Genomic DNA, 27,517 nt, shown 5'->3' on the forward strand with positions numbered 1-27,517 from the left:
AAGGTCGATCTTGAGATAAAAGCCCCATTTTACATATGAGAAAATCAAGACTGGATACGTTCAGTGATCTGTTGAGTGGTGGTGTCTGGATTGGAGACCTGGAAATTTAGCCACTGTCTGAGGGAGAAGAGGAAGATGCCCTGGGCTTAGAATGGCTGTAGTGGACCAGGACAGGGAAGGGGGACAAGCAATGAAACGTGTGATTGAGTTTTACCCTTGCCCTCAGTGTCCGTGACTCCAGTTCCTCTGCAAAAGTCTGCTACCTACCATGTTTTTTCTTCTTTTTTTTTTTTTTTTGCTTTTTGGGTCACACCTGGCGATGCACAGGGGTTACTCCTGGCTCTGCACTCAGGAATTACTCCTGGCGGTGCTCAGGGGACCATATGGGATGCTGGGATTTGAACCCGGGTCGGCCGCGTGCAAGGCAAACGCCCTACCCGCTGTGCTATCGATCCAGCCCCTCTTCTTCTTTTTTTTTTTTTTTTGGCTTTTTTGGGTCACACCTGGTGATGCACAGAGGTTACTCTTGGCTCTGCACTCAGGAATTGCTCCTGGTGGTACTCAGGGGACCATATGGAATGCTGGGAATCAAACCCAGGTCAGCCACATGAAAGGCAAACGCCCTACCTGCTGTGCTATCACTCCAGCACCTACCATGGTTTAAAATATTTAACTAATAAGGGCTAGAGCAGTAGTACAGAAGGCAAGGAGCTTATCTTGCATGAGCCCAAAATAAATGGAGTGAGACCCAAGCACAGAGCCAGGAGAAAGCCCTGAGCACCACAGGGTGCCAACTAAAAACCAAGACCAAAAAAACAATGAAACAGATGAAAGAAAAGACAAACAAATAGGCAGTGAATGGGGCTGGAAGAAAAAGAAATAGTTATTCCAGGGAATAGTACAGGCTTGAACTTCACCCACCTACTCTGGCCCAGAATTCTTTTCGTTGAATAGCGTCAGTGTTCAGATTGGAGCCGCATGTACCTACATGCTTCTTTTTCTTGTGACTTTCTCATTTGTGGTGTTCAATGTATATGATATTTGTGACATCGACAGCATTTTGGGCCATCGAAGACAGCATTCACGTCAGTCCAGGAAGATGGTTCAGTCCAGAGACATACACATAATGGCATCTAGAAACTAAACAGCACTTGTCAAGGCATTTTCTGTTGCTTACATTGCTTTAATGACATTTTCTTTGCTCTGGCTGACTTGATTGTCACAATGTGTCATCTGGCATATATAACATCCAAGAGATGTGTGTGTGTCAGCTGTTTATGCTAAGATGGGTAAGATTTCCAAGTCTAAGGCAGGATACTAGAAGTTAAATTGTGGGAGAGTTTAAATAAACTATATCCTGCTTTTTGACTATTGGGTGTTGGGTCAAGGTGTGCATTGTTCAAGGGTCACCTGGAAATTAAAAAAGGGTGGAAGTTCATCTTTGTCATGAGGAATTAGGGAGGAGAAAGAAGGGCTTACCAGACCTGCTGGTAGGGCCAGAGATGAACTGTGAGTGCAGGGAGATTTCTCCTTAGGAGGGGGGATATTATTGAGTATCACAAAAGTTAAGAGTGAAGCCCAAAAGACTTGGGGAAAGCAGCTTTTCCGGCGGCATTAATGGCACATTCCCTGAATGGCAGGGTCCATGCTGGTGCCTGAGTCTGGGCCCCCAAGCCACCTGAAAGATTATTTTGGAATTAAACGAAAGCATCTTTTAAATAAAAGAGATTATACATCTGGGCTGGGGGGAGGGTTTCAGAGGGACTAAAAAAGAGCAAGTGTCTTGTCGGGGCTGGGGCCAGAGAGTGAGGCTTCAGGGGCCTTTTAGGGAGTCATGTAAGCAGCCTGAGACGGGTCCCACAGCCTATGATCAGAGGGAATGGAGGGCCAGGACGGACCAGAAATTGTTGTAGTTCAGGTAGGAAGAAAAACCTGGTGGGGTGGGGGGAGGAATAGAGCAAAGGGAATGCGATGAGTGTCCACCCTGCAAAATCCCTGACCCACTTCCCAGCCCAACTTCATTCCTATACACTAGCCTGTCTTCCAACCCATTCTGTTTGTTTGGGGGCCACACCCGGTGATGCTCAGGGCTTACTCCTGGCTTTGCACTCAGGGATTACTCCTGGCGGTGCTCATGGGACCACATGGGATGCCGGGGACTGAATCCGGGTCAGCCCCCTGCAAGGCAAGTGCCCTCCCTGCTGTACTATCACTCTGGTCCCCCCGAATTTGGACCCAATTCCTCCCCTACTTTTTTTCCCACCACCCTCTACACCCCCAAACCTAAACTCTCCTTGAAATCAGCCCACTCCCTCCCCAGTCTCCACCCCAAACCCAAGCCCATTCCCACATCCAGTCCCATGCCATCTCCCCAACTCATTGCCATACCCCCTGCCCCTCACCTCAATCCCAGGTTGTTTAGCCCTGTCCTCCACCCCCCCCCTAAATTTCTCCCATCAGTCCCCAAATGCACTCCACATCCAGATCCAGTTGCAGCCCGCGCAGCCCACAACCAGACATAGCCACAGTGCGTACCAATCACCAGGAATAGGAAGACAGTGATCCACGCCAGGTAGAAGCTGACCCCCAGCCTGTAGGTCATGCCTTCCTGTAGGAAGTGGTCGACCTGCAGCAGGTAGAACAGGATACCCAATATCATGGAGGTCGCTGTGTGAGTACAAGTGTTAGGAGGCTGGGCATCAGGTGAGTGAACACCCCTGCCCACAGTTGTTTAGCTGCCCAGCTCTTTGGCTTATGATGTCTAAGTTCCTTCACCTCAGGCACCTGTGCTTATCAGTAGGAAGACAGGCTCCCCGTTCTGTCAAGGGCTTTTACCTTGGGCTTTCATCAGGCAGTGGTGGGGCCTGAACTCACGGGCTTTGGGGCCCATGTTCCCCTGAGACTCATTTTCCTTGTATATAAAGAGGTTCTCATAATCAGGGGACACATCTTAGTCATAGGATTTTTTTTTTTTTGCTTTTTGGGTCACACCCGGCGATGCTCAGGGGTTACTCCTGGCTCTGCACTCAGGAATCACTCCTGGCAGTGCTCGGGGGACCATATGGGATGCTGGGAATCGAACCCAGGTCAGCCGCATGCAAAGCAAACGCCCTACCCACTATGCTATCGCTCCAGCCCATCATAAGGATTATTGAGGCTACTGAAATGGGCATTTCCCCCATGTGTGGATGAAGCCCTTAAGAACTGACACTGATATTTTATCAGTGGGTATCCTGTTCTACCTGCTGCAGGTCCACCAGTTCCTACAGGAAGGCATGACCTACAGGCTGGGGGATTGGAATACCGTGTTGGAATTGGAAGTAGGGTTGGGTTGAAGTCAGTCAAACTTTCAGTAGAGCTTGAAACCCTTCACCTCTGTTGAAAGTTTGACTGACAAAGGTGAAGGCTGAGTCTGAGACTGGTGTGAGTGTTGGTGATAGGGTTAGGTAGTAGTTGGGCATGAAGATGATCAGGGATTGGGAGAGGATGGAGTTGGGGTTGGTTTGTGTGGAGCTTAAGAGTGAGATACACAGGTGACAGAGATGAAATTCTAGCTGGGTGTGAAGCTGGGTTGGATTGGGTTGGATTAGGGTTAGGATAAATGTGGAGGGAGGTTAAGCACTGGGTTGGTTGGCTGCTGAGATTTACAGGGGCTTGGGGTGTTGTTTGGTATGGTTTGGAGATTAGAAAGATGAACTAGAATGGAGGTTGGATGGTGATGGAGGTCATGGAGGGATGTAGGTAATGTTTGAGATTCATTGGTGGTGGAGAGGGGAGGGGGAATGGAGGCTGGTATTGGGGAGGGGGAATGGAGCTGGCTTGCAATTTAAATTTTGTTTCTTTGGGCCACTTCTTGGGATGGAAGGTCGATCTTGAGATAACAGCCCCATTTTACAGATGAGAAAACCAAGACTGGATACGTTCAGTGATCTGTTGAGTGGTGGTGTCTGGATTGGAGACCTGGAAACTTAGGCACTGTCTGAGGGGGAAGAAGAAGATGCCCTGGGCTTAGAATGGCTGTAGTGCACCAGGACAGGGAAGGGGGACAGTGATGCTCAAGGGTTACTCCTGGATGAGCTAAGGAATTACTCCTGGTAGTGGGATACTGGGAGTAGAATCTGGGTGAACCACGTGCAAGACAAGCACTTTACCCACTCTCTCTCCAGCTCCACAATTTAAGTTTTTGTTTGGGGACCTCAGCCAATGGGGCTCAGTGGTTGGGGATAACTCCCTGACTGTCCTCAGGGGTTAGTCCTGGGGGTGCTTGGGACGTAATGCAGTGCCAGGGATTGAAACCCCATGGCTCCTGCTAGCAAAGCATGTGCTCCAGAACTTCAAGTCAGCTCCCTAACCCAGAATTTGATTTGGGGATGGGCTTTGGGCCACACCCGGTGTTGCTCAGGGACTCTGCTCTGTGCTCCGGCTCACTCCCAGTGGTGCTCAGAAGACCATGTGGTTCCAGGTATGGAACCAGGCTTGGCTGCATGGCAAGCATCTTGACCCCCCTAGACTGTCTCTCTGGGCCTGATTTATCTACTTACTTTTCATTCATCCATCATACCTTTTTAAGTCTGGATGGACTGGGGATTAGGAAGGAGAAAGGGATGGGGGTTGAAGGTGAGAATGGGAATGGCATCGGAGCGTGATGGTGTGGGTTTGGGGATGATGAGAGGCCCTGGGCAATTACTCCTCCCCTTAACTCCGGAAGGAGGGATCTCAGAGTCATGCCTGTCAGGAAACTGAGGATCAGACTGAAGAGGTCCAGCATGGGAAAGTTGGAGTTGGTGAAGAAGATGATGTTTATGAGCGTGATACAGAGGCAGACGCTGGCAATGCTGGCCAGGATGAAGGAGAACATGGCGAAGTCCAGGAAGTCTGGAGAAAGAAGAGAATCAATGCACCAAGGCAGGCACTCAGCCTCCAAACATGGGGGAGAGGGGCCCGGTGAGTCTGGGAACAGTTGTAAATCCTGTCTCTTGCAAATTTTTATTCTCTTTTTTTCCCGGGGGTGAGGGAGAGGGTATCTATACTTGGTTGTGTTCTGGACTCACTCCTGGCTCTGGTGGTTACTTATGGCAGGGTACTAGGGACCCTATGTAGTAGCAGGGAGGGGAACTGGGTCAGATGCATGCAAGGCAAGAGCCCTGCTTGTGTACTGTCTCTCTTGATTCTCTCTCTCTCTTTCTCTCTCTTTTTTTTTTTTTGCTTTTTGGGTCACACCTGGCGATGCACAGGGACTACTCCTGGCTTTGCACTCAGGAATTACCCCTGGCGGTGCTCGGGGGACCATATGGGATGCTGGGAATTGAACCCGGGTTGGCCGCATGCAAGGCAAATGCCCTGCCCGCTGTGCTATTGCTCCAGCCCCTCTCTCTTGATTCTCTTTAAGAAAACTGCAAATGAATTCTGGAAAGGGACATGGAAGCAAACAGCTTGTCCATTTTGAGAATACACCTTTGGGGCCATGGAGATGTGTTTGTGGGCAGTGTGAAGTGGGGTGAGCCTTGAGAAGCCAGTTTGATGTGATGAGGGAGTTTGTGGGTGTGAGAAAGACAGCATCAGAACTGAGTTAGGAGCTCAAGGCAGGGAGGACTGTCACAGAGAAGAAAGGGCCAATGCAGGGCAGTGAGGACCATCCCCAGAAGGGCAGGAAGGGTTTTGAGGGCTGGGGAGCGTCGTGACCTGGGAGTGATGAGTATAGAGAAGGCCTTACAAGCATTGTGGTCATACTCGTGCCTGCAGGAGATGTCAGAGCAATGCATAAAGAAGATGGTGCTGATGATGATGGCTGGGGTTTCAGAATTGTTCTGAGGTGGGTACAGTGGCACCCGGAAGTGGGTCCAAGGCAGGCCCAGACAGATAAAGCTGTTTATCACGAAGGCAGTCAGGCACAGTAACAGGCTCACCCAGCGACTCATCTTCTTGACGTCATACAGCAGCCACCAGCCTACTGGTAGCTGGGAGTATATTCGTTCAGTTCTGTTCTGAGGCCTGCAGCAGACCACCACCACCAGTATCAGCACAGAGTTGGGTCACCCCACCCCACCATCCCAGTATCCCCTGTCCCACCACCCAGTCTAGCCCCGATTTATGCCCCATCTCTCGTAGATTCTGTGTGTGTGTGCACGCATGTGTGTGTGTGTGTGTGTGTGTGTGTGTGTGTGTTTGGACCACACTCGGCAGTACTTAGGGCTTACTTGTGGCTCTGCGCTCTGGTTGGCTTGGGGGAACCACAGGGGGTGCCAGGGATTGAACCTGGGTCAGCCGTGTGCAAGGCTGTGTACTCTACCCACTGTACTATCACTCCAGCCCCCATCTCTACTAGATTCTGCCTCTCAGACATGTTTCCCCAGGATACGCCCCCCACCTCCCAAGTCAGTCTCTGGGTTGAAGCAATAGGTTCATGTGTCATTTACCACCCAGGGGGTCAAATTACAGTACAAGGCCTCCCACACCTAGCCCCAACCTTCAGTTGGCTCCGCTGCTCATGCTTCTGGTTCCTGACCTTCGGTTACTGCCCCTCCCCCAGAATTCTAGCCCCAACTTGGCTGGCTGCCTGGAACCCCGCCTCTCACAAGTCAGAATCGCTGGTTTTGGGGGACAGTATGTCTTGGGCTCTGCTGGGCTCGCTGCCACTTGGGCTGTGCTGCAGTATGTTCACAGCATCCGGTGGTTCCTGCAGGGATGTGGATCTCCTCAACGCTAGATTTTCTTCACAAATCTCAGAAGCTGTAGGCACGACTTTCCTTTTGCTCCAGGCTGACATCATGGTGCCCGGGACCCTGGGCAAGTGCCCAGAGTATTCCTGAACAGAGTCTTGAGTGTCAAGAGTGAACTGTGATTTGCTCATGAGGCTGTGCAGACTCTCATGCATGGCAAAACTGTCTTGCTTACTGAAACCGTGACTGTAAAGAGTTGAATTTGATTTTCTATTGTTCTGGCAGTTCAATACCACATTGAATAGCCTTGGGACTGGCCCAGTGATTCCTGGGCAAGAGGCTCTTGGATACTGACCCTGTGGCTGTGGATTATGGGTCAAAGGTCTTCAACTTCGTCTTGGGTGTCGATGGAAACTGCTGGAAAGAGAAGAAACTGGGAAAGCTGGTGGTCGGTGGAGGTGACTGGGGCATGCGGAAAGACAGGGAAAGTCAGTCTCCATATGCACTTAACAGTCTGCCAACTGTCTTAATCCCTCCTTCTAGACCCTTCCATGGCCACCTGGAAGTTCATTGATCTGTTTGGGGATCAGGCTTAGAGTTCGGATCTTCTGTTCTTTCTTCTGTGTTTTTTGGTCTCTCTACAGTCCAGGGAAAGTCTCAGGGCTTCAGTCTGGTCCGCAGCTGGGGGTGGTGAGATTCTATGACAGTTGGAGGGGTTCCAGGAAGCTGGGATATTGGCCATGGACTCACAAAGCAATTTAGACTCATGTGAGTGTATGGGAGTGGGAATATGTGAGGGTGGGTTGAGTGATGGGTGAGGGCAGGCTAGAGGTGAGGTGTATGGAGGGTAGTGGAGTGACAGGGAGGGGGTGAGGTGTATGAAGGTAGTGGAGCGTCAGGGTAGGGGTGAGGTGTATGGAGGGTAATGGAGTGTTTCTTGACTTTTTTTCCAAATGTGGATCCTTCTGACCTTGTTTCCTTCCTACGGCTACCCGCATAATGGCCGGCCCCCTATTCTTGTGCCATATGCCTCCACATGGATGTGATTTTTCACCTGTGGACCCCTCCAACTGTCATAGAGTTGGAAGGGTCCCAGGTCGGAACTCTTCTGGGTTCCTCCATGGCAGCCATATGGCCCCTGTTGAGAGATGTTAGGGCAGGGAGCCCTCAGGGTGGGGCCTGACAGGTTTGAGTGTGGTCAGATGATGGTCACGGGCTGGAGCAATGGTCCAGTGGAAGCAGGGCATGATGTTTTCCTGGCACATAACTGACCCAGTGTTCAATCCATGGCACCTCTAGCGCCCCCTCCTCCACTAAGCCCCACATATCTGAGTGCAGAGCATCTGATGTGGTCCCCAAACAAAGCCGAACCAGAAGAGGGTAGAGGAAAGGAAGGGTCAGAGTGGAGACCACAGGCGCAGAGAGGGGTGGAATGAGATTTAAAAAACGGGTTCTGGCCCATTTCTCCGCGCCCGCACCCCCAGAATGACTGACGAAGAGGATGGAGCTGCTTGGGACACTGGCAGCCCACCAGCAACCTGCAGTATGTGACTTGAGAGTTTCCGCCAGGTCCCCCGAGTGGGGGCCTGGCGTTTCTCTTTTTTTTTTCTTTAATCTATCTCTCTTCCCCTCAACCTCTGGGCACAGCACAGCATCTACCCCACTTCTGAGCACAAAATGGAGAGACGCACCCAAGTGCGCGGCGCGGCTGGTGGGGGATCGAGGGCGGGGAAGTACCGGTCTCCGCCCACATCGGACACTTAAAGAGAGTGCAGCCACGTGGGCTTTCCCATTTCTCCGCGCCCGCACCCCCAGAATGACTGACGAAGAGGATGGAGCTGCTTGGGACACCGGCAGCCCACCAGCAACCTGCAGTATGTGACTTGAGAGTTTCCGCCAGGTCCCCCGTGCGGAAATCTCTCTCTCTCTCCTTCAACTTTTTCCCTGGACTTTAGACAGAAACCCAAAACCTTGCGGCCGCTGCCGCGGCCGCGCGACCTAATGTCATCTTAGTATCAGCAATATGTAATGGTTCCTTCTTAATGGGTCGGACTTTTGTGGGTGATCCTAACAAGAATAGTAAGTATTTTGTTGAAATATTGAAGGCAATCAAAATGGTAGCCATCTCTCTAGACTGAACTAAGCTATATCCCCACGCTGGCTGAGAAGAAATATCCTTCTTTCTCGGGAAGAAACGTGGCGTGGTGTCAAACATAGTGTGATGTCCATTAAGCAAACAGACCTGGTGGCGTGGGAATGGGAAATAAGGGGAAAAATTAGGTACATGGACCAGCGGGACGCTGGTGGTATCTCGAGCCGGAGCCGATATCAGCGCAAGAGCTTTGGTTCCAGAAACTGCTTCCAGACACTCTACTAGACTATCAACTAAGCCAGAGCCCCACGCCGGCTGATGACGGGAAATAACCATCCTCTTCGGTTTTTTTTCCCTTTGTCATACAGCGTGGCGATTACTAAACAGGCGTGAACTCGGTGGCGCGGGGCAAGGGGGAAAAAGAAAAGTTATGTAACAAACAGCAGGACTTAATATCTCTATATGCTTAGTAATGGAGAATTATCAATTGCCTCATTGGCAATAGGACTGTCTTTTTCTTTTTGGGGGGAAACCCCAGCAACGGTAGTGAGTTGTGTGTTGAAACATGGAATGTAATCGAGATAAGCGCAGATAAAGTGAAACTTATCACGTATAAGGGTGGGGACTAGGGAGGTGGGAGGGGGCGGCAGATATACTGGGGGGGTTGGTGATGGAAGATGGGCACTGGTGAAGGGAGGGGTGTTTGAATATTGTATAACTGACATAATCCTGAGAACTTTGTAACCCTCCACTTGGTGATTCAATAAAAAAAAAAAAAAAAAAAGGAAAAAAAAAAACAAAAACGGGTTCTGGATCAGCCAGGATGCATCATGGCTGAGACCCATCTTTCTGGATGGCTAGAGAACTGAATTCTGTCATTCCCCCCTCCTACCCGCTCCCCACCACCCCAACTCTCTTCACCTCAGATTTTTTTTATCCCTTGTTTTCCCTTCTCAAGTTCCATGACTCGGACTTTCTTCTTGATCTGTCTCTACTTTTTACTGAGGAGGTCAGGGATTGGAGAGGAGTGGACCATGTCCTCAAAGACCCCCAATCAGGTGAGGGGTGAGGGGTGGAGCTGCCACAGCTGGGGTGCAGGCACCACATAGGGCATGTGTAGACTTTTGGGGGTGAGCTCTCCCAAACTTGTGCCTCTTTTTGAAGATATATTTTATAGGGGCTAGAGCGACAAGGTGTTTGCCTTGCAACTCTAGTTCAATCCTGGGCGCTACTAGGGTCCACTGAGGAGCACCAGGAGTGGCCCCTGAGCACTGTCAGGTATGGTCAAACTTCCAAATTTTCTGTAACTGTAGTTTTCATGTAATATCTTTACATTTATGTTTGTTTTGGGAACACACATGGTGGTGTTCAGCAAGGATCCCTGACTCTGTGCTCCATGATCACTCTGGACAGGGCTCAGGGGACCCTAGGGAAAGCCGGGTTCAAATGCATGCAAGGCAAGCACATTACAGCTGTATTATCACTCTGGCCCCAACATTTATGTTTTTTTTTTCTTTTTGGGTCACACCTGGCGATGCACAGGGGTTACTCCTGGCTCTGCACTCAGGAATTACTCCTGGCAGTGCTCAGGGGAGTGGGAATCAAAAAAATTCGGGATGCTGGGAATCGAACCGGGTCAGCCAGGTGCAAGGCAAATGCCCTACCCGCTGTGCTATTGCTCCAGCCCCCAACATTTATGGTTTTGAAGTACAAAGTTACAGTGCCTTCATCACCTCCAAAGTGCCCATGGCTAGCCACCACTGTCCTTATGTCACTGTCACCTAGCCTCTTTCTTCCTTTGCTCACCCCTTAGAAGTATTTATGTATTTTTTGGGTCATACCTGGCAGTGCTCAGGAGACCATATTCCTGGGATGCTGGGGATTGAACATAAGTCACATAAGTCAGTCACATGCAGGAGGAAGACCATTTCCACTGTCACATCTCTGCAGTCCCACCACGAGACTTTTTAAACTAGTGTCCCCCACCTTATTTATTCCTTTGACTTGTGTGATAATTTTTCATTTTTTGCTTTTGGGGTCACACCTGGCGATGCACAGGGGTTACTCCTGGCTTTGCACTCAGAAATTACTCCTGGTGGTACTCAGGGGACCATATGGGATGCTGGGAATAGAGCCCGGGTCGGCCGCATGCAAGGCAAATGCCCTACCCGATGTGCTATCACTCCAGCCCCCATTGTGTGATAAATTTTTGAAGGAAACATGCGTCTACCCCACATACCCCACATCCTTTTAATGTCTTTTTATTTTCGCTTTTTGGGTCACACCCAGCGATGCTCAGGGGTTACTCCTGGCTCTGCACTCAGGAATTACCTCTGGTGGTGCTCAGGGGACCATATGGGTTGCTGGTAATCGAACCCAAGTCGGCTGAGTGCAAGGCAAACGCCCTACCCACTGTGCTATTGCTCCAGCCTCAGTAATATTTTCTTGAAGTAATAAATTGTTATCAGGGATGAATGAATTAATACCATGTCAAAGAACATTGCAATAAAAACCCATCACAATAAAAGTTTTGAGTGAGTTTTCACATATAACTGATAAGTTTGATTCTAAATCTTCACTCTTCTCAAAATACCCTTCAGAATTCTAGATGCACACACCTCATTTCTGAAATCCACACTGAAATGTAGCATAGGCATGGAATTATTACTGTGAGGTACCACTCATTCATCCATCCATTAATTTATTAACTGATGCAGATATTCTTTTTTTAAATTTAATTTTATTTTTATAAAGTAGTTCACAATATATGATTGCATTTGATATTCGAACACCAATCCCACCACCATTACACCTTCCCACCACCATATTTCCATCCTAAACTCCAAACCCTGCTCCCATAGCAGAACCAAAATAATTTATTTTGTATTATTTGTCATGAATAATCTGCTAAAAATGATCCAAAAAAGATTTCTTAGAAGAAAGTGTGTGAAGATTGTTGTATTTCACCCAGGAGCCATTAAGGCTATGTTGTTAAAGGTTGAGCCTTATGTATTTACATATATGTGGAGAGCCTCCATGGAACCGTGCTTCGTGAACACCTGTTTCTTGTTGGTTGCACCGTGCTTCGTGAACAACACCTGATGGGGAATCAGGATGTCTTGTCACGCTCACAAGTTATGGCTGGTTTATCAGCTGCAGACACTTGAGGGCAAACAGGCAGGGAGAAGTATATAAGGGGGGAAGTCACCTGGCTGGTCGGTTCTCCCTCATGCGTCCCCTTTTCCTCCTTACTCCACGTCCCCGTTCCTGATTTTTTCTCTAACGCATGAGAAAGTTCCTGAATAAATCGCAGCCAAAAGGATCTCCGAGTTGCGTGTTTCTTCGCTGGACGAAGCGGCGCGCGACAGCTGGTGGCCCGTACGGGGAACCCGACCTCCAGTACCCCCCCCCCGGTAGATTCAGAACTTGCTGCGATTTATTCAGGACTAAGGTTCACGAGAAATCGTGACGATCCGGTTCCTGTGGTAAGTCAGGACTAAGGTTCACGAGAAGTCATGACGATCAAGTTCCTGTGGTGAGTCAGGACAATGGTATCCATGGATGTGTATGTTTCGTTTGTTGGTTGGATGTTTGTTTGTCTTTCCCTTTGTCTTTTCACTTTTGCTTTCTATGATTACTTTAAGGATCAGAAGTGCGATAAGGCCGTACGATCAGGACAAGTAGTGTTAGAAGACACAAAGAAGGACAGAGGCAGCCGTCATGGCATTGTAGCCTCTGAGCCAGAGGAGGGTTCGGACGTGGAAAGCGAGGCCTCTAGGGGAACCCCGCTGATGGAGGGACGCGCCCCAAAAAAGAAAGGAAGGCCCCAAGAACCATCCATGACCCGTCCGGCTCTTTATCCCTCGCTACGTCAATTTCAGCAGGGACGGGCTAACGGGGATTCTGACCCCCCTATTGAAGAGGAAGCTGCGATACATGATAGTGACCGATACTTACCGCTAAAGGGCTCTAAGGATGATCCGCCCCCTTACTTTAACAAAGCGGAAGGCGGACTTTCTTTTGCAAAACCCGGGCTCTGGGCAGAAGTTAGGCGAGAGCTACAGTTAACTTACCCAGTTTTTGAAGATAATAATCAACAGCGATATCATGAGCCCCTAGATTTTAAAATAATTAAGACCTTGGCAGAATCAGTAAAGACTTATGGAGCCAACGCCGCATTTACTATAACTCAAATAGAAGGTTTATTCAGATACTGTATGACCCCAAATGATTGGCAACAGGTGGCTAGAGCGGTGTTGACTCCTGGACAATACTTGGACTGGCGCACCTTCTTAATGGAATTCGCAAATGAGCAAGCAGCAACCAATCTAGCCCAAGGAGGGGCACGAGCAGTCTGGGATAGGGACATGTTATTAGGACTTGGCAGATTCGCCAATCAGCAGACCGGGTACCCCCCAGAAGTTTATACGCAGGTGAACCAAATAGGATTGAAAGCGTGGAAAGCTCTACCCAACAGAGGGGAAGTCCGAGGCAACCTTACTAAAATAGTTCAAGGGCCCCTGGAACCGTTTTCTGAATTTGTTGCCCGTGTAGTCGAGGCTGCCGGAAAAATCTTTGGAGATTCGGACACTGCGATGCCTCTCATAAAGCAGTTGGTATTTGAACAATGCACTGCTGAGTGTCGCAAGGCTATCGCCCCCTATAAGAGTCTGGGACTGGAGTATTGGATGAAAATATGCCGAGAAATAGGGGGTCCCCTAACCGCCACAGGCTTAGCTGCGGCTGTCATGGATATTACCAAGAAAGTTACGGGACTCGCTGTAACCTGCTATACGTGTGGAAGGACAGGGCACCTGAGGAGACAGTGTCCTGTCAATAACCAAGTTGTAGGATCTAGACCCAGACTTTGCCCTAAGTGTAAAAAGGGAAGACATTGGGTAAGTGAGTGTAGGTCAGTGAGAGATGTCCACGGCCATAGGATATCTCAAAGCAATATAAGAAGGGATTCAAAAAACGGCTTACGGGGCCCACGTCCCCAGGGCCCTCAAATATATGGGGCGGCGCAAGTTTCCGAGGAATGGCCATCTCTGCAACATCCCAGGGACTCGGGGGAGCCTCTAAGGCCTCCCCCGCTGTGACCCTACAAGCCGTCAATCCCATGGTCCTCACTCCGAGAATGGGAGTACAGATTTTAGAGTTAGGGAAACTAGCCCCTTTACCGAATGAAGTTATAGGATTGCTAATAGGCTCCCCTGAAGCAGTTTTGAAAGGCTTGTGTGTATATCCTGGTATAATTGATCCCAACCATTCTGAAAGTGTGAGAGCCCTGATTGAGTCTCCCCGTGGGATTACTGCTATCAGCCCAGGGGACCCTGTTGCCCAGGTTATTCTCCTTCCCGCCGTGGGTGGACAGACATGCAATGGTAAAAGGGCTTTAAATCAGGAACAAATTGAGGGAGCTTTTCTTGCATTAGGTATGCATACCAGACCCATGATGCAATTAATAGTAGAAGGAAAAAGGATCATGGGACTCCTTGACACAGGAGCAGACCGTAGCATAATAGCCACTAAGGATTGGCCTTCTGCCTGGCCCACACAGGCTTCTGCTCAGCAGTTGCAGGGCCTGGGGTACCTCAGTACCCCAGAAGTAAGCGCACGTCACCTCACCTGGAAGGATGACGAGGGACACCAGGATAGCTTCCAGCCCTTTATACTTAATTTGCCCTTTTCCCTTTGGGGACGAGATGTTCTGGCTAAGATGGGAGTTAGGCTTTGCACTTCTTCGCGCCCTATTGCTGTTTCTGCTGACCAAAATTTATTATAGGGGCCGCTGTGGAAATCATCCCCCTAACATGGTTAACAGAGGACCCGGTGTGGGTTCCACAGTGGCCTTTGTCCTCTGAAAAGTTGGATGCAGCTGAAGCCTTAGTTAATCAACAATTGTCAGCTGGACACTTAAGTCCTTCTGTATCCCCTTGGAATACTCCTATTTTCGTAGTTAGAAAGAAATCCGGTAAATGGCGTTTGTTGCATGATCTTCGAGCTGTTAATGCTCAAATGCGCGTGATGGGGCCTGTACAACGTGGCCTGCCTTTATTAGCCACTTTACCAAAAGATTGGCATGTAATTGCCATTGACATACAAGATTGCTTTTTTTCTATCCCGTTACATCCACAGGATATCCCCCGTTTTGCGTTTACATTACCCTCTAAGAACCATGAGCAACCAGATAAGCGATATGAGTGGGTAGTCCTCCCACAAGGGATGACAAATAGTCCCACTCTTTGCCAGCTATACGTAGGTTCCATCATAGCTCCTTTGCGAAAGTGTTTCCCGAAAGTACAATGTGTGCATTATATGGATGATATCCTGCTGGCAGCAAAATCCGAAAACGCTCTTAATAATGCCCTACTCAAATTAACCTCGCTCTTACAAAGTGCCAATTTAATTATTGCCCCTGAAAAAATTCAGAAAGGAACAGTTGTCCAATATCTAGGCGCTAAGATAACCCCCAAAGCAGTACATCCCCAAAAAATTACGCTTCGGCTTGACCACTTACACACGCTTAATGATTTCCAACGTTTGTTGGGAGACATTAATTGGATAAGGGGATACCTTAAATTACCTAACTATGACTTAAAACCTTTATTCAATATGCTTCAAGGTGATCCTTCTCTTTCTTCCCCACGGACTATCACACCCGAAGCTAGAGAAGCCCTTTGCAAAATTGAGCAAGCTCTTACTGCTGCTGGCAATACACGCGTGCAGCCTGAGTTTCCTATTTTACTTTGTGTGCTTCCAACATATGGGCAACCTACTGCAGTCCTATGGCAGGAGGGACCCCTTCTGTGGATTCATCCTAGGGTCTCTCCGGCAAAAGCCGTGGAATTATACCCTGCAGCTGTAGCCCGTTTGGCTATGATTGGTATTCAGGACTGCTTGCAATACTTTGGAAAACTTCCAGATACTCTTATTACCCCCTATAATTCCACTCAAATAGTTTCTTTGTGTAACTTACATGATGATTGGGCGATTCTCCGATTTTCTTTTCCCAATGTTATTGATAATCATTATCCCAAACATCCACTAATGACCTTCTTTAAAACCCATCCGGTAATTTTCCCCAAAGTCACCTCTTATGTACCCCTTCGGGATGTTCCAAACATTTATACTGATGGTTCAAGTACAGGCTGGGGGGCTTATATGATAGAGGGTCAAGATCCTATTCGTATGCAATTTCCAACTACGTCTCCTCAAGTTGTGGAACTCCGCATTGTCTTGACAGTGTTTGAGCATTGCCCCTTTGCTTTCAATTTGATCTCTGATTCACGATATGTTGTAAATGCTCTTTGCTCACTTGAGGTGGCAGGACCCATAAAGGCCTCCAGCTCGATAGCCTCTTTGTTATCTGCTTTACAGCAAATTCTTTGGACCCGTGAAAAACCATTTTTTGTCACACATATCCGCTCTCATACAGGCCTTCCGGGTCCCTTAGCAGAAGGCAATGCTTGTGTTGATGCACTCACTAGACCATCTTGTTTTGTTATTCAGTCTCCTTTACAATTAGCAAAAAATTTTCATGACCGTTTCCATGTTTCTTCTCGGACCCTTCAACATAGATTTCAAATCCCTCGAGCCGAAGCTCGGGCAATTGTTTTACATTGTCCACACTGTGTCCCTTTTCTTCCTGCCCCCTCCATGGGCATAAACCCTCGTGGTCTTGTGCCTTTACGCATTTGGCAAATGGATGTTACACATTTCTCGGAATTTGGCAGGCTCAAATATCTCCATGTATCTGTGGACACGTGCTCCGGTATCATTCATGCCACTCCCCTTTCTGGGGAGCGGTCCGCAAATGTTATCTCTCATTGCCTTGAAGCATGGGCAGCCTGGGGCATTCCAGCCCAACTGAAAACAGATAATGGTCCGGCATACACCTCTGCTAAATTCACCGCATTTTGTGCCCAGATGGGAGTCTCTTTATCTCATGGCCTCCCATATAACCCACAAGGACAGGGCATCGTTGAGCGTGCTCATTCCACCCTTAAAGCATGCCTAATAAAACAAAAAGGGGGAGTTGGCCTGGGACGGCCCCCTCGAGAAAGAATCTCTATTGCACTTTTTACTCTAAATTTTTTGATCATTGATGATAAGGGCACCTCCTCTGCAGACAGGCATTCTTCAAAGATTCCTGTGTGCCAAGGATATGTTAAATGGAAAGATATCCTTTCTGGTGAATGGCACGGCCCGGACCCCGTGTTAACCTGGGCCAGAGGTTCTGTTTGTGTTTTTCCACAGGACAGGGCAGAACCAGTGTGGATTCCTGAACGTCTGACACGAAAGACCGCACCTCCAGTAGACCAAGAGGTGGAAACTGGTGCTCCTGCTCAGCCTGGTTCCTGTGATGATACGAGCTGAAGAAGCAGCTTTTTTGGGCCATTGCTACAACTTGGCCTGCTCTAATCCCTTCCGTTCCCACCTTAATATAGACCTGAGTAGAAGTCCCCTCTATTTTATCAAAGAGTGGGTGGAGGTGGGAGTAGTACTATCCTTATTGCTTCTCACTGCTTTGGTTTTTGCCTGGTGTCTATATAATATGCAGCAAGTACAACTATTTACAAGGGCGTGATATTTGCAGGTATCCCGGCCCTGGAGGCACAGCAATCCCCCAAGCTTTGGCTTGCAACTTTGAATCAATAATCTCGCTGAGAACAATCAAGTCTAGCTGGATGTAGCAAAGGTATTGTGCAGCTGAGAACCCTTAACTGCAGGGGACCTCCTGTAGTTGAGGAGTTTGAAAGGGTGCATTATACCCACCTGACCCTTGGACCAACCTAAGACAGGGACCTACAAGCGAGAGGGCTCCCAATGACGGGTAAGGCCAAGGGGGCCGAGGTCGCTACACAGACTTGCTGTTCTAAAACAAAAAGGGGGAACTGTGGAGAGCCTCCATGGAACCGTGCTTCGTGAACACCTGTTTCTTGTTGGTTGCACCGTGCTTCGTGAACAACACCTGATGGGGAATCAGGATGTCTTGTCACGCTCACAAGTTATGGCTGGTTTATCAGCTGCAGACACTTGAGGGCAAACAGGCAGGGAGAAGTATATAAGGGGGGAAGTCACCTGGCTGGTCGGTTCTCCCTCATGCGTCCCCTTTTCCTCCTTACTCCACGTCCCCGTTCCTGATTTTTTCTCTAACGCATGAGAAAGTTCCTGAATAAATCGCAGCCAAAAGGATCTCCGAGTTGCGTGTTTCTTCGCTGGACGAAGCGGCGCGCGACACATATATATCTACATATATCTATAGCACTGTAGCACTGTCGTCCAGTTGTTCATCAATTTGCTCAAGCAGGTACCAGTAACGTCTCCATTGTGAGACTTCTTGTTACTGTTTTGGCATATTGAATATGCCACGGGTAGCTTGCCAGGCTCTGCTGTGAGGTGGGATACTCTTGGTAGCTTGCTGGGCTCTCTGAGAGGGACAAAGGAATTGAACCCAGGTCGGCCACGTGCAAGGCAAATGCCCTACCCGCTATGCTATCGCTCCAGTCCACATATATCTATATCTGTAAAAATATATTTTCCCCTAAGATTGATTCTACCTTAAACCCCATCAAATGTGGTGTGCTTACTCTCAGAATATTAGCTGTGTAAAGTATGAGGTGTACAGTTCAAGAATAGGTTCATTCATGGATGAGCCTTGACCCCGAGCATGTGGAGAGAGGCCATGAGCATGGCAGTGGTTGAATTCTGGAGGTTTTCTGTTGCTGGGGCTGGCTCCTTTGGGATGGGGAGGGGCCTTACCTGCCGCACTCCAGATTGCCCTGAATGAAACAGCCTGGCGAAGGATCTGGAGGCATGGCTATAGCATATCGTTCTGTGCTTTCTTCCATGAGATTTATTGAGTCTTTCAATAATGGCCATTGATGAGATTATATAGTAACAGCCAGAGGTGGCTTGTAGGGGTGACTGCCAAGTTGCCAGAAACAGGGGGGAATGGGGGGTGGTCACTCATTCCCAATTCTGTTGAACCCGGAGTTTTCAGTCACAAGTCCTGAATACCAAGGTTTTCTATGGATTCACTCGTGGGTGAGGCTCGACCTGAGCTGATCCACATATTCTTTCATGGCCTCCTTCATTTAATACATTCCAAAAGAAAGGAGATGGGGGTTAGTCCCTCACCCTCATGAGAGTCTAGAATGGAAGGGAAGAAAGTAGTAAAATAATGGATTAAAAGTCCATGATATGCCATAGAGAGACTTGCCTGCAGCCCTAAGACTTTGTGGGTCACCCGCTCGAAGAGAGGTCTGGGAGTGGGACTCAGGAAAGGAGATGTGACAGAAGTGACATTGGAATTGACCTTTTAAGGGTGAGGGAGGCAGTCTAGGCTTAGGATAGGGTTGAGGATAGTAGGTGAGTTGGGTTGTTAGGGTTAGTGCAGTGCAGATGTGGCTGGAGTTAGTGATGGAATGGGTTGTGTGTGTATGGGGGGGGAATTAAGACAGGTGGATTATTGTAGATAGTCTGGGATTGTGGCCAGAGCTGGAAATAAAGGAATGGGTAGGTGGGAATAAGTTGGAGTTGGGACAAGTCAGAGGAGACAGCTGTTGGTGAAAGAGGAACAGGGATGTATAAAAGGCAAAGCTAGGGTGAGGATGGATCTGGGACAATGGGGTGTCACAGGGGGACACTGACCCACAGAACTGCATTCTTTCCCAGGGGAGCTAGAACCTGTCTGGGATGAGGACCAGAAGTTCACCATAAGAAGCTGTTCTCGGAGCTGGAGCGATAGTACAGCGGGTAGGGCATTTGCCTTGCACGTGGCTGACCCGGGTTCAATTCCCAGCATCCCATATGGTCCCCTGAGCACCACCAGGGATAATTCCTGAGTGCAGAGCCAGGAGTAACCCCTGTGTATTGCTGGGTGTGACCCAAAAAGCAAAGCAAAAAAAAAAAAAAGAAGCTGTTCTCTGGTCTTCAACATTGTAGTGACTGGCATGGCACTCAGCATGGTGGATGGGCATATGGCTTTCCTCCAGGGCTCCAACACAGGCTATGTGGGCTATTGGATCAACTGCAAGAAGTATAGCTGTGCCAGCATAGGCCAATTTACTGGTCAGCGGGGGCTGGGCAGGCTGTGGGGGCAACAGAGGGTTGTCACTGGACGTTCTCAGGGTAGTTCTATAGAATCTTATAGAATGTTTTTGGATATACTTGGTAGAGTGGGGGAAAACCTGGAAACTTCTCCGATGGACTCATAAGGGAGTAAATGGAGACTGCATGGGACAAGTATCACACTTTACCCAACACCAACTGACTTTGTGATTTGGTGACCGAAGGGACCATTATTTGCTCTCATCCTGTGTAAAACTGCTTCTTGGGCAGGGGTTCAGGAAGACATGTGACTCAGTGGGAAAGCTCTGATGCCCTGATATGATTTTGGTTTTCCAGTTTTGCTTCAATTTTTACAATACACCTGGTGGTGTTGAGAGTTTACTCCTGGCTCTGTGCATAGGGATCACTCCTGGCAGGGGTTGGGAGACCATATGAGGCCTTATGTGAAGCCAGAGATAGCACATGACTTGTGTGTTTGAGGCCCTGACTTCAATCCCTGAAACCTTATGGCACTACCAGGTGTGGCTTTGGAGCATAGCCAGCTTAAGCTGACATAATCCCAGACTGGGTATGGCTCAGACAATAATAAAAAAACAAACATCAAAGCCAGCTTAAGCTGACATAATCCCAGACTGGGTATGGCTCAGACAATAATAAAAAAACAAACATCAAAGCCTACAGTAGACAGAATAGGAAAAATGTAAAGATATAATTCTTAGAAGGGACCGAAAATCTTGCCATACTGAAAACATAAATAGGATAATTATTATAAATTGATACCTCTTTTAGGTATATTGCTTTTAGAGTGTTTGAAAATGCGTGTATGTGTGTATAAGTGTATGTGTGTGTGTATGTGGCTCTTGGGGTGATTTGGACAGTGTGGACGTGGCTGTAGGGTGTGAATGGGAGTGACATTGTGGGGAGGTTTTGGGTTCTGGGCACTTGAATCAGGAAACCTGGGGTGGAGAGAAGAGACATTAACAGAAATAATAACTTTGGAGATACCCTGGGATGTGTACAATGCCTTGAATAGCCTTGAGAGCTTCTTCAGTTGACTGTGAATTATGTTATTTATATGAGTTCTTGTGCAACTCATCCTGGGTAACATCTTTCGGGAGTGTGAGTAGTGTAACTTTCGGGGTGGCATTTTGAGGTTGACTCGTGATTCTGTGAGATGACTTGGAAGAACTGAGTGTGGGTCATCTGTGAGGTGACCTTTGGACTAGGGCTGAAGTTGATCTCGAAGGTACTTGGAGGTTAACTTTGGGATAAAATGGGATGATTTAGGATGTTTTGAGGATCAGTGGGAATGACTGTGTTGATTCTGAGAGAGCCAGGTAATATGTAAGTGAGAACAAGAGCCATTTATTGTAGCCAAACTTCTGTGCAGGAGGTATCTGTTGAGTTGTCAGAGACATCAGTAGGATGAATTTGGAGTGACCTTGCAAAGTGTCTGGGGATGACACTCAGGCATCTCTTTCCTCCAAGTTCTCATCCACATAAATCTGGGCCTCCTTTGTCTAGCTCTGGCCTGAGCTTACTAGTCCTCCTTCCTGCCACGTACATCTCCTTCCTGCTGATCTTCCCCTACCTTAGAAGGGCTGATTTGGCCTCCAGTGTCCTCGGCTTTGGCATCGGTAAGTGCCAGCATGGGTGAAGGGGCTCCTCACGGTCCCAGCCTCTCTCCTTGGATCTCTTAGTAGCTTTGGGGCGGCATCTCTCAGATTTTCAGTGTCTCTCTGCTGCATGTTTGTGAATGTCTGTTCGGATTCCTGCTCTGCTGTCCTGGATTCTCTGAGTTCTTCTTTCTCTAAGTCGGGGTGAGTAGGTGATCTTGTGGCTGGTGAGTGAGTGAATGTGTGTGTGTGTGTGTGTGTGTGTGTGTGTATGTGTGTGTGTGAGAGAGAGTGTATGTGCGCACACGCGCTTTAACTATGGGCCTAGATGTCCCTTCTCTTTTCTTTCTGGGGGTCCCAGTGTCACTGTCAAGCCTCGTGTCTGTCTCTGGCCCCTCCTGGTGCATCATTTCTAATTATCCTCAGCCAAACACTCTTTGTAATCAACTGTGAAACACTGAGCCCTAAGCCAAAGATATCCTACCTAGTGATGACCTACCTGCGCTGGGGCGCCGGAGCCCTGATGATCAGTGTCGGTGACATCAGCAGGAAGAGGAGTGGCCTCTACAGAAAGGGGAGGGGCCTACGCAGGAAGGGTGGGTCTCTATGGAAGGGGTGGGGCCTGGGGCTGGGTGGTGACCAGAGGATGGGTTGGGTCTAGGGCGAGCTGAGGGGGGCTGTTCAAAGCATGCCTCGCCTTCCCGGAGTTCCCAGCTTCTTAAACCACTTGGACGTGTTCAGCAAAGGCAGGTCATCCACAAAAGGGCAGCTGAGCTTTCTCCGGCTGGCCACGATTCAGAGCAACTTGAAGAGTGATTCCAGACTGGACACACAGGCCGACTCATGACGACCTGTCCCTGACCCGTTCACTCACCCTCCAGGCCTCCTCCACAGGCTCCTCTAGCAACAGCAGCTGTGCTCCGCTGGACATTGGTAACCCCGACTGGGTTCCCAAGGGCCTCTTTTTTTTTTTTTGGCTTTTTGGGTCACACCCGGCGATGCACAGGGGTGACTCCTGGTTCTACACTCAGGAATTACTCCTGGCGGTGCTCAGGGGGCCATATGGGATGCTGGGATTTGAACCCGGGTTGGCCGTATGCAAGGCAAACGCTCTACCCGCTGTGCTATCGCTCCAGCCCCCCAAGGGCCTCTTGTAATGACAAACGAAAGAGGAAACTTTTCGTAATGCTCCACGCCCTGCAGCCTGCCCACACACTCACAGGACTGGTGATAAAACTGTGTCTGAAACTGGGCCTACACCTGTGTTCAGTCCACCTGTCAGTACCTGGAGTTGGGAACCAACCGCCAGCATTCCAAGTTGCTACCAGAACCCTCTTCAGTAGGCTCTGGATCAAGTGGGTGTAGCCTCTGACCTCATCTGGAGTCTCAGGCCCCGCCCCCCTCCCCCCCACCAGCTTGTGGGTGGGTGTGGCCTCGCCTGGAGTCTTTCAGGCCCCGCCCCTGGTGGCTGCTTTCAGATCACGCCCCACACCTGCCCTTTCTTCCTTCTTCGGAGGCTCCTTTGGTACTGTGGCCACTGTGCCCCAGATCCAGACACACTACCGCTTGTCCAGTCTTGCCCTGATGGACCCGAGACTGCCCAGCCTTTGGGATAGCCCCTCTCCTCCATGCAAGACGCCCTGCCCTCTGCTTCTTTCTTGGCTTCTGTGTTACAATAAACTGGGCGCTGCCCGTCTCTGCTCCTGCTACCCTTCTGCTAGCACGCACCTCTCCTTTCTCCCTGGGGAGGCTTGAGTACAGCATGTGCTACCCTGTTTCTGGTCTTTGCTTTGCCCTTTGGGGGCCTGGGAGTTTGTATGCCACAGATAAGCTGTCTGTCCACACGTTTTTCTGCCCCTCATGCAGAGGACCACAGGGTTCACCAAAGTTTATTTTGTTTCTGGGCTACCTGGTGGTGCACGGGCATTACTCCTGGCTCTGCACTCAGGGATCTTTCCCGGTAGGGGCTCAGGGCTTGGGAAGGGTGGGATTGGTGCTAGGTGTAAGGACCATATGCGGTGCTGGGGTCTGAATCCAGGTCAGCTGGGTGCCTGGACACGAATGAGATGGCCGAAGAGCTTGATGCGAATGTGATTTTACTGTAGGGAAGGGGCTAGGGGTGGGCTGGGGCATTTAACTGTTGGCCCTTATAGTCTCCTGGATCCAGCTGACGTATGGAAATATTTTGGTGTAGACTCCAGGCTTGTGAAAGATGGAGCACGGTGAGGTGCCCCAGGATTCGATTCCTTGAAGCACCCCATCACAGATGAGCGGCCCGCCTGACTCACCCTACAACACAGAGGGGAGTGGGAGGGAGAGGTCAGGAAGGGGGTCTGCGTGCTGAGCCCAGGCGCCCTCAGATGGGGACTCCCAGAGGCCACTGCCAGCAATGGGAAAATGGACATTGTCTGAGTGTGAGATTTCAAGAGCAGGGAAGTGGGCACTGGCTGAAGTGGGGTGTAATTGTGAGTAGGGGGATGCTGGGAGAAGAAGAGGGGTAGCCATGGAGAGGGATCTCAAGCTCCCGCAGCTTTCTCTAGCTGTGGCAAATGTATATTAGAGAGAGAAGGGGATGAAGGGGGATTCTTGGGGGGTCGGGGGTTCAGATCCCAAATGGCTTCCCCTGAGGGCAGGCAGGCTCACCACACAGGTACGCTTGCTGTACTCCGTGCGCCCAGTACACAGCATGTCCGTGGTCACTGTTTCAACGTAGCTGTTTTCACACACTTTGTTGATCAAGAGTTTTAGGCCGACACACTGGAGCTTCTTCAAAATGAAGCCTACAGGGGTTGGAGCAATAGCACAGTGGGTAGGGCGTTTGCCTTGCAAGTGGCCAACCCGAGTTCGATTCCCAGCACCCCATGTGGTCCCCTGAGCAGCGCCAGGGGTAATTCCTGAGTGCAGAGCCAGGAGTAACCCCTGTGCATTGCTGGATGTGACCCAAAAAGCAAAAAACAAAAGCAAAAATAAAACAAAACAAAACATACCGAAGCCTACAGGACAGAGACACCGGCTCCACCTGCTCCCCTGACCCCCCTCTGCATCTCCCCACCCCAAACATCCCTGTCGAGCCCTCCCCTGTGTCTGGCATGGACACAGGGCTGTGTTTTACTTGTGTCTGGAGGACTGATGCTCCAGCCATAGGCATAGCACTTGCTATCCACTTGGGGCTCGTGGGTGGGCAGATCCAGGACTTGCACGGTGTCTGAGAGCTTGGCCGGCAGCTCCAGGCGCAGTAGCATGAGGTCATGGCGGTGATCCATAGCAGGAGCATTGGTGATGATGTTGTTTTGTTGTTCTGCGCTGTTGATTTGTCTCAGGTTGTACTGCGGGTGCGGGTATGTACCACTGACCCAGTTGAGCTGGGCTTTGCTTCGATTCTGAGCCTGGCCCTGGAGCCCTAACCAGATCTTGTAATGCCTGAGGAGGGAGGAGAATGAATGAGGAGAGAGATGTGAGGGGGACAGATGAAGGGTCCTAAAGGGAAAGAGACTGTGTGTGTGTGTGTGTGTGTGCGCGTGTGTGGGAGAGACAGAGACAGAGGAGGAAAGGTGCTGAGTTATAGGGAAGAGAGCACACACGCAAAGATAGGAGTGAGAGAAGATGAAGCACAGGGGCAGAGACAAATGGAACATGAGTGAGGTTGGATAGGTGGGGAGATATGGGGGGGAGGGAAGGGGGACACAGTCAGCCAGAGCCGCAGGAGGGGAGGACGAGTCACAGGGCAGGAGCAGGAGAGACCAAGACAGGGTCTGGAGGACAGAGCCAGGTGGGAGAGAGCAGGAGAAACTGAGGTAGAGTGGGGTGGGGGCAGAATGGGCAGCTGAGAAGGGCTGCTGAGTGCAGCTGTGCTGGCAGGTGGCCTGGTTCACTGTCTCCCCTTCTCCTCCAGCCCCGTCCCGTGTATCAGGTGTGTGTGCGGGGGGTTTCTTCCCTGGAAGGGGCCTTGAGTGGTGGGAGAAGTTTCCTCTCTCTCCATGCAGAGGCAGATACTCAGCAGGGCTGGGGTAGGGGAAGTGAGGCAGAGGCCCAGAGAGGTGGGGGAGGGAAGGAGACACACAGAAAGGGAAAGGGGCCCTGCTCACACAGGTGAATGCCCCCAGCCAGACGCCAAAAGGAGATAGAGTCTCAGACTGACCATTGTCCCACCTCCCCCCAGGTATCCTGCCCCCACTCACTCTCCAAAGCAGTGGGCTGCTGTGAGAACCCACTTGCGGTGAACAAGGACACCCCCACACAATGCAGTATTTCTGTTGTTGAAGTACAGAGCCACCTGCCAGGGCTGGGATGATCTCTCACATTCATTGTCGCCATTGAGTTGAGACCGGTTTTGGCATGCGGAGTCTGTGGCAGGGGGGGCAGGGTGGTGGTGGAAATATTGGTCAGGGATACAAGGACAGGAGAGGAAGAGGAGGCTGGATTTTGGGGTGCAGGGAAGAGGCCCAGGACCAGGTCTGGGAGCCTGCAGCATGGGGACTTGGGATGACGTGAATACAGCCCCTCTAAAGGTCAGGGGGAGAGGAGGCTGGGTCTGGGAGATGGGTTCTTGAGGTCTTGGTCCGGGATATAGGGGACCCCCCTGTTGAGAGGGGAGATTAGAGAGAGCAGAAAGAAGCTGTCGGAAGTTAGGGGAAGCACTTGGGGCCTGATGGGGATCAGGTTGGGCAAATGATCAAACTTTGGGGGTTCTGGAAAGGATGAAGATTTGGGTAGTCTGGAAGGGGCCTGTGGACTGCAAAATTTGAATTTGGGCCTGAAGGTGAAGTGGGATCAGAGGATTAGGAAAGTCTGGAATTCTTGCTGATGCATATAAAGAAAGGGGTGGCCTAGAAGAGGGGTTCTATGAGTCTGTGAAATAACTTAATTTAGGAATGGCATTTTGAGTGGGGTTCCTGGACCAGGCCACAGATGGAGGTGCTCCCCTGAAATCTGAGGAGCCCTACAGGGGGTGCATTTCCTGGTCTGGGCCCCTGTTCTCACATGTTGGGCCCTGGGGGAGGGGGACAGATCACTGGGCTGGGAAGGAATTTGGGGTCCTTGTGTGTCAGAGGGAAAATAGTCAGGGGAGGGGTGTTTTCCAGCATCCCCCTCCCAGGGTGGGGTCTCTGCTGGTCTCACTGACTGACTGGGAAGCGAATGGGGGTCCCCAGTGGAGAAGAAGTTGGGGACCCAAAGGACAAGAGTCTAAGAGGGGAGATGAAGTCCCAGTGTACACTGTGGAGGGCTCTGTACAAGAGTTGGGGTTCCCCAGAGAGCCACTGCAGGGAGGGGCCTGCCCCTTGGGCAGAGCAGATGGGTGTGGGTTGAATGGGATGCAGAAGATGATTATAGATACAGAACATTCTATATGATATAGAATGCTAGATGTTCCCGCAAAGGGGCAAGTGCAGGGGCTGAGAACCAGGGTCCACTCCCCACCCTCCTGCTCACCAGTCCCCACCAGGGTCAGCGCCAGGCACAGGAGCAGGAAGCACATGGTGGCAGAGGTGTCCGTATGGGTCAAGCAGGTGGCAAGCTTGAACTCTCCCCGAGGCTTTAAGATCCCTTCACCCCCCCTCCCAGGGCCCGCCCCTGCCTTGCTGGCATTCAGATGTTTCCTGGCCCCAGCTCTGAACTGACCCTCCTTCCTTGCTCTGCCCTGTGGGGCAGGAGATTGTATCTGTGACTTGGCTGGTCCAAGTAGCTCCTGGCACCCTCCTTGGGGACAGAGCCTGCCAGAGAAGGTGGGGGATGGCAGTGAGTGGAGCCACAGAGGAGAACAGAGAAGACCAGGACTCCCATGCCTGACTCCCAAGAGCCCATGTACCTTTAAATACTCTCCCTTCCTTCTGCTGGCATCTTGGGAGTCATCCTTGGTGCTTCCAACTGCCCTTTAAAGTAAAAGCCCAGAGCTCTCAAGATACCCCAATTATTTGACTCTTCCCCCAATCCCTGCAATTGAGATATATAGTTTTCCAAATCAACAGCTCCTACTATAATCCAGTCTTGGGACTCTCGTTAGCCCCATGGTGGCACCCCAGTTTGAGGGTGAAGCACAGAGTTTCCACAGGCAGTTCCCTAACACTAAAAATCCA

The 27,517-nt window shown here is 50.1% G+C and overlaps 1 protein-coding gene across 1 annotated transcript; it reads right to left on the minus strand.

Annotated features, from left to right (window-relative positions):
* Positions 1–1,870: 1,870 nt before the first annotated feature.
* On the minus strand, positions 1,871–26,919 carry LOC105942741 (blarina toxin-like). The gene is made up of 7 exons (XM_055146468.1): positions 26,874–26,919; positions 25,622–25,787; positions 24,556–24,863; positions 24,431–24,436; positions 4,729–4,875; positions 2,536–2,667; positions 1,871–1,932 (listed from the first exon to the last, which is right to left on the minus strand). The coding sequence occupies exons 1-7, from the start codon at positions 26,917–26,919 to the stop codon at positions 1,871–1,873; spliced, it is 867 nt and encodes a 288-aa protein (XP_055002443.1).
* Between the last annotated feature and the right edge of the window lie 598 nt (positions 26,920–27,517).

The sequence above is a fragment of the Sorex araneus genome, chromosome 8 (assembly GCF_027595985.1).
Source record: "Sorex araneus isolate mSorAra2 chromosome 8, mSorAra2.pri, whole genome shotgun sequence".
Lineage (NCBI taxonomy): Eukaryota > Metazoa > Chordata > Mammalia > Eulipotyphla > Soricidae > Sorex > Sorex araneus.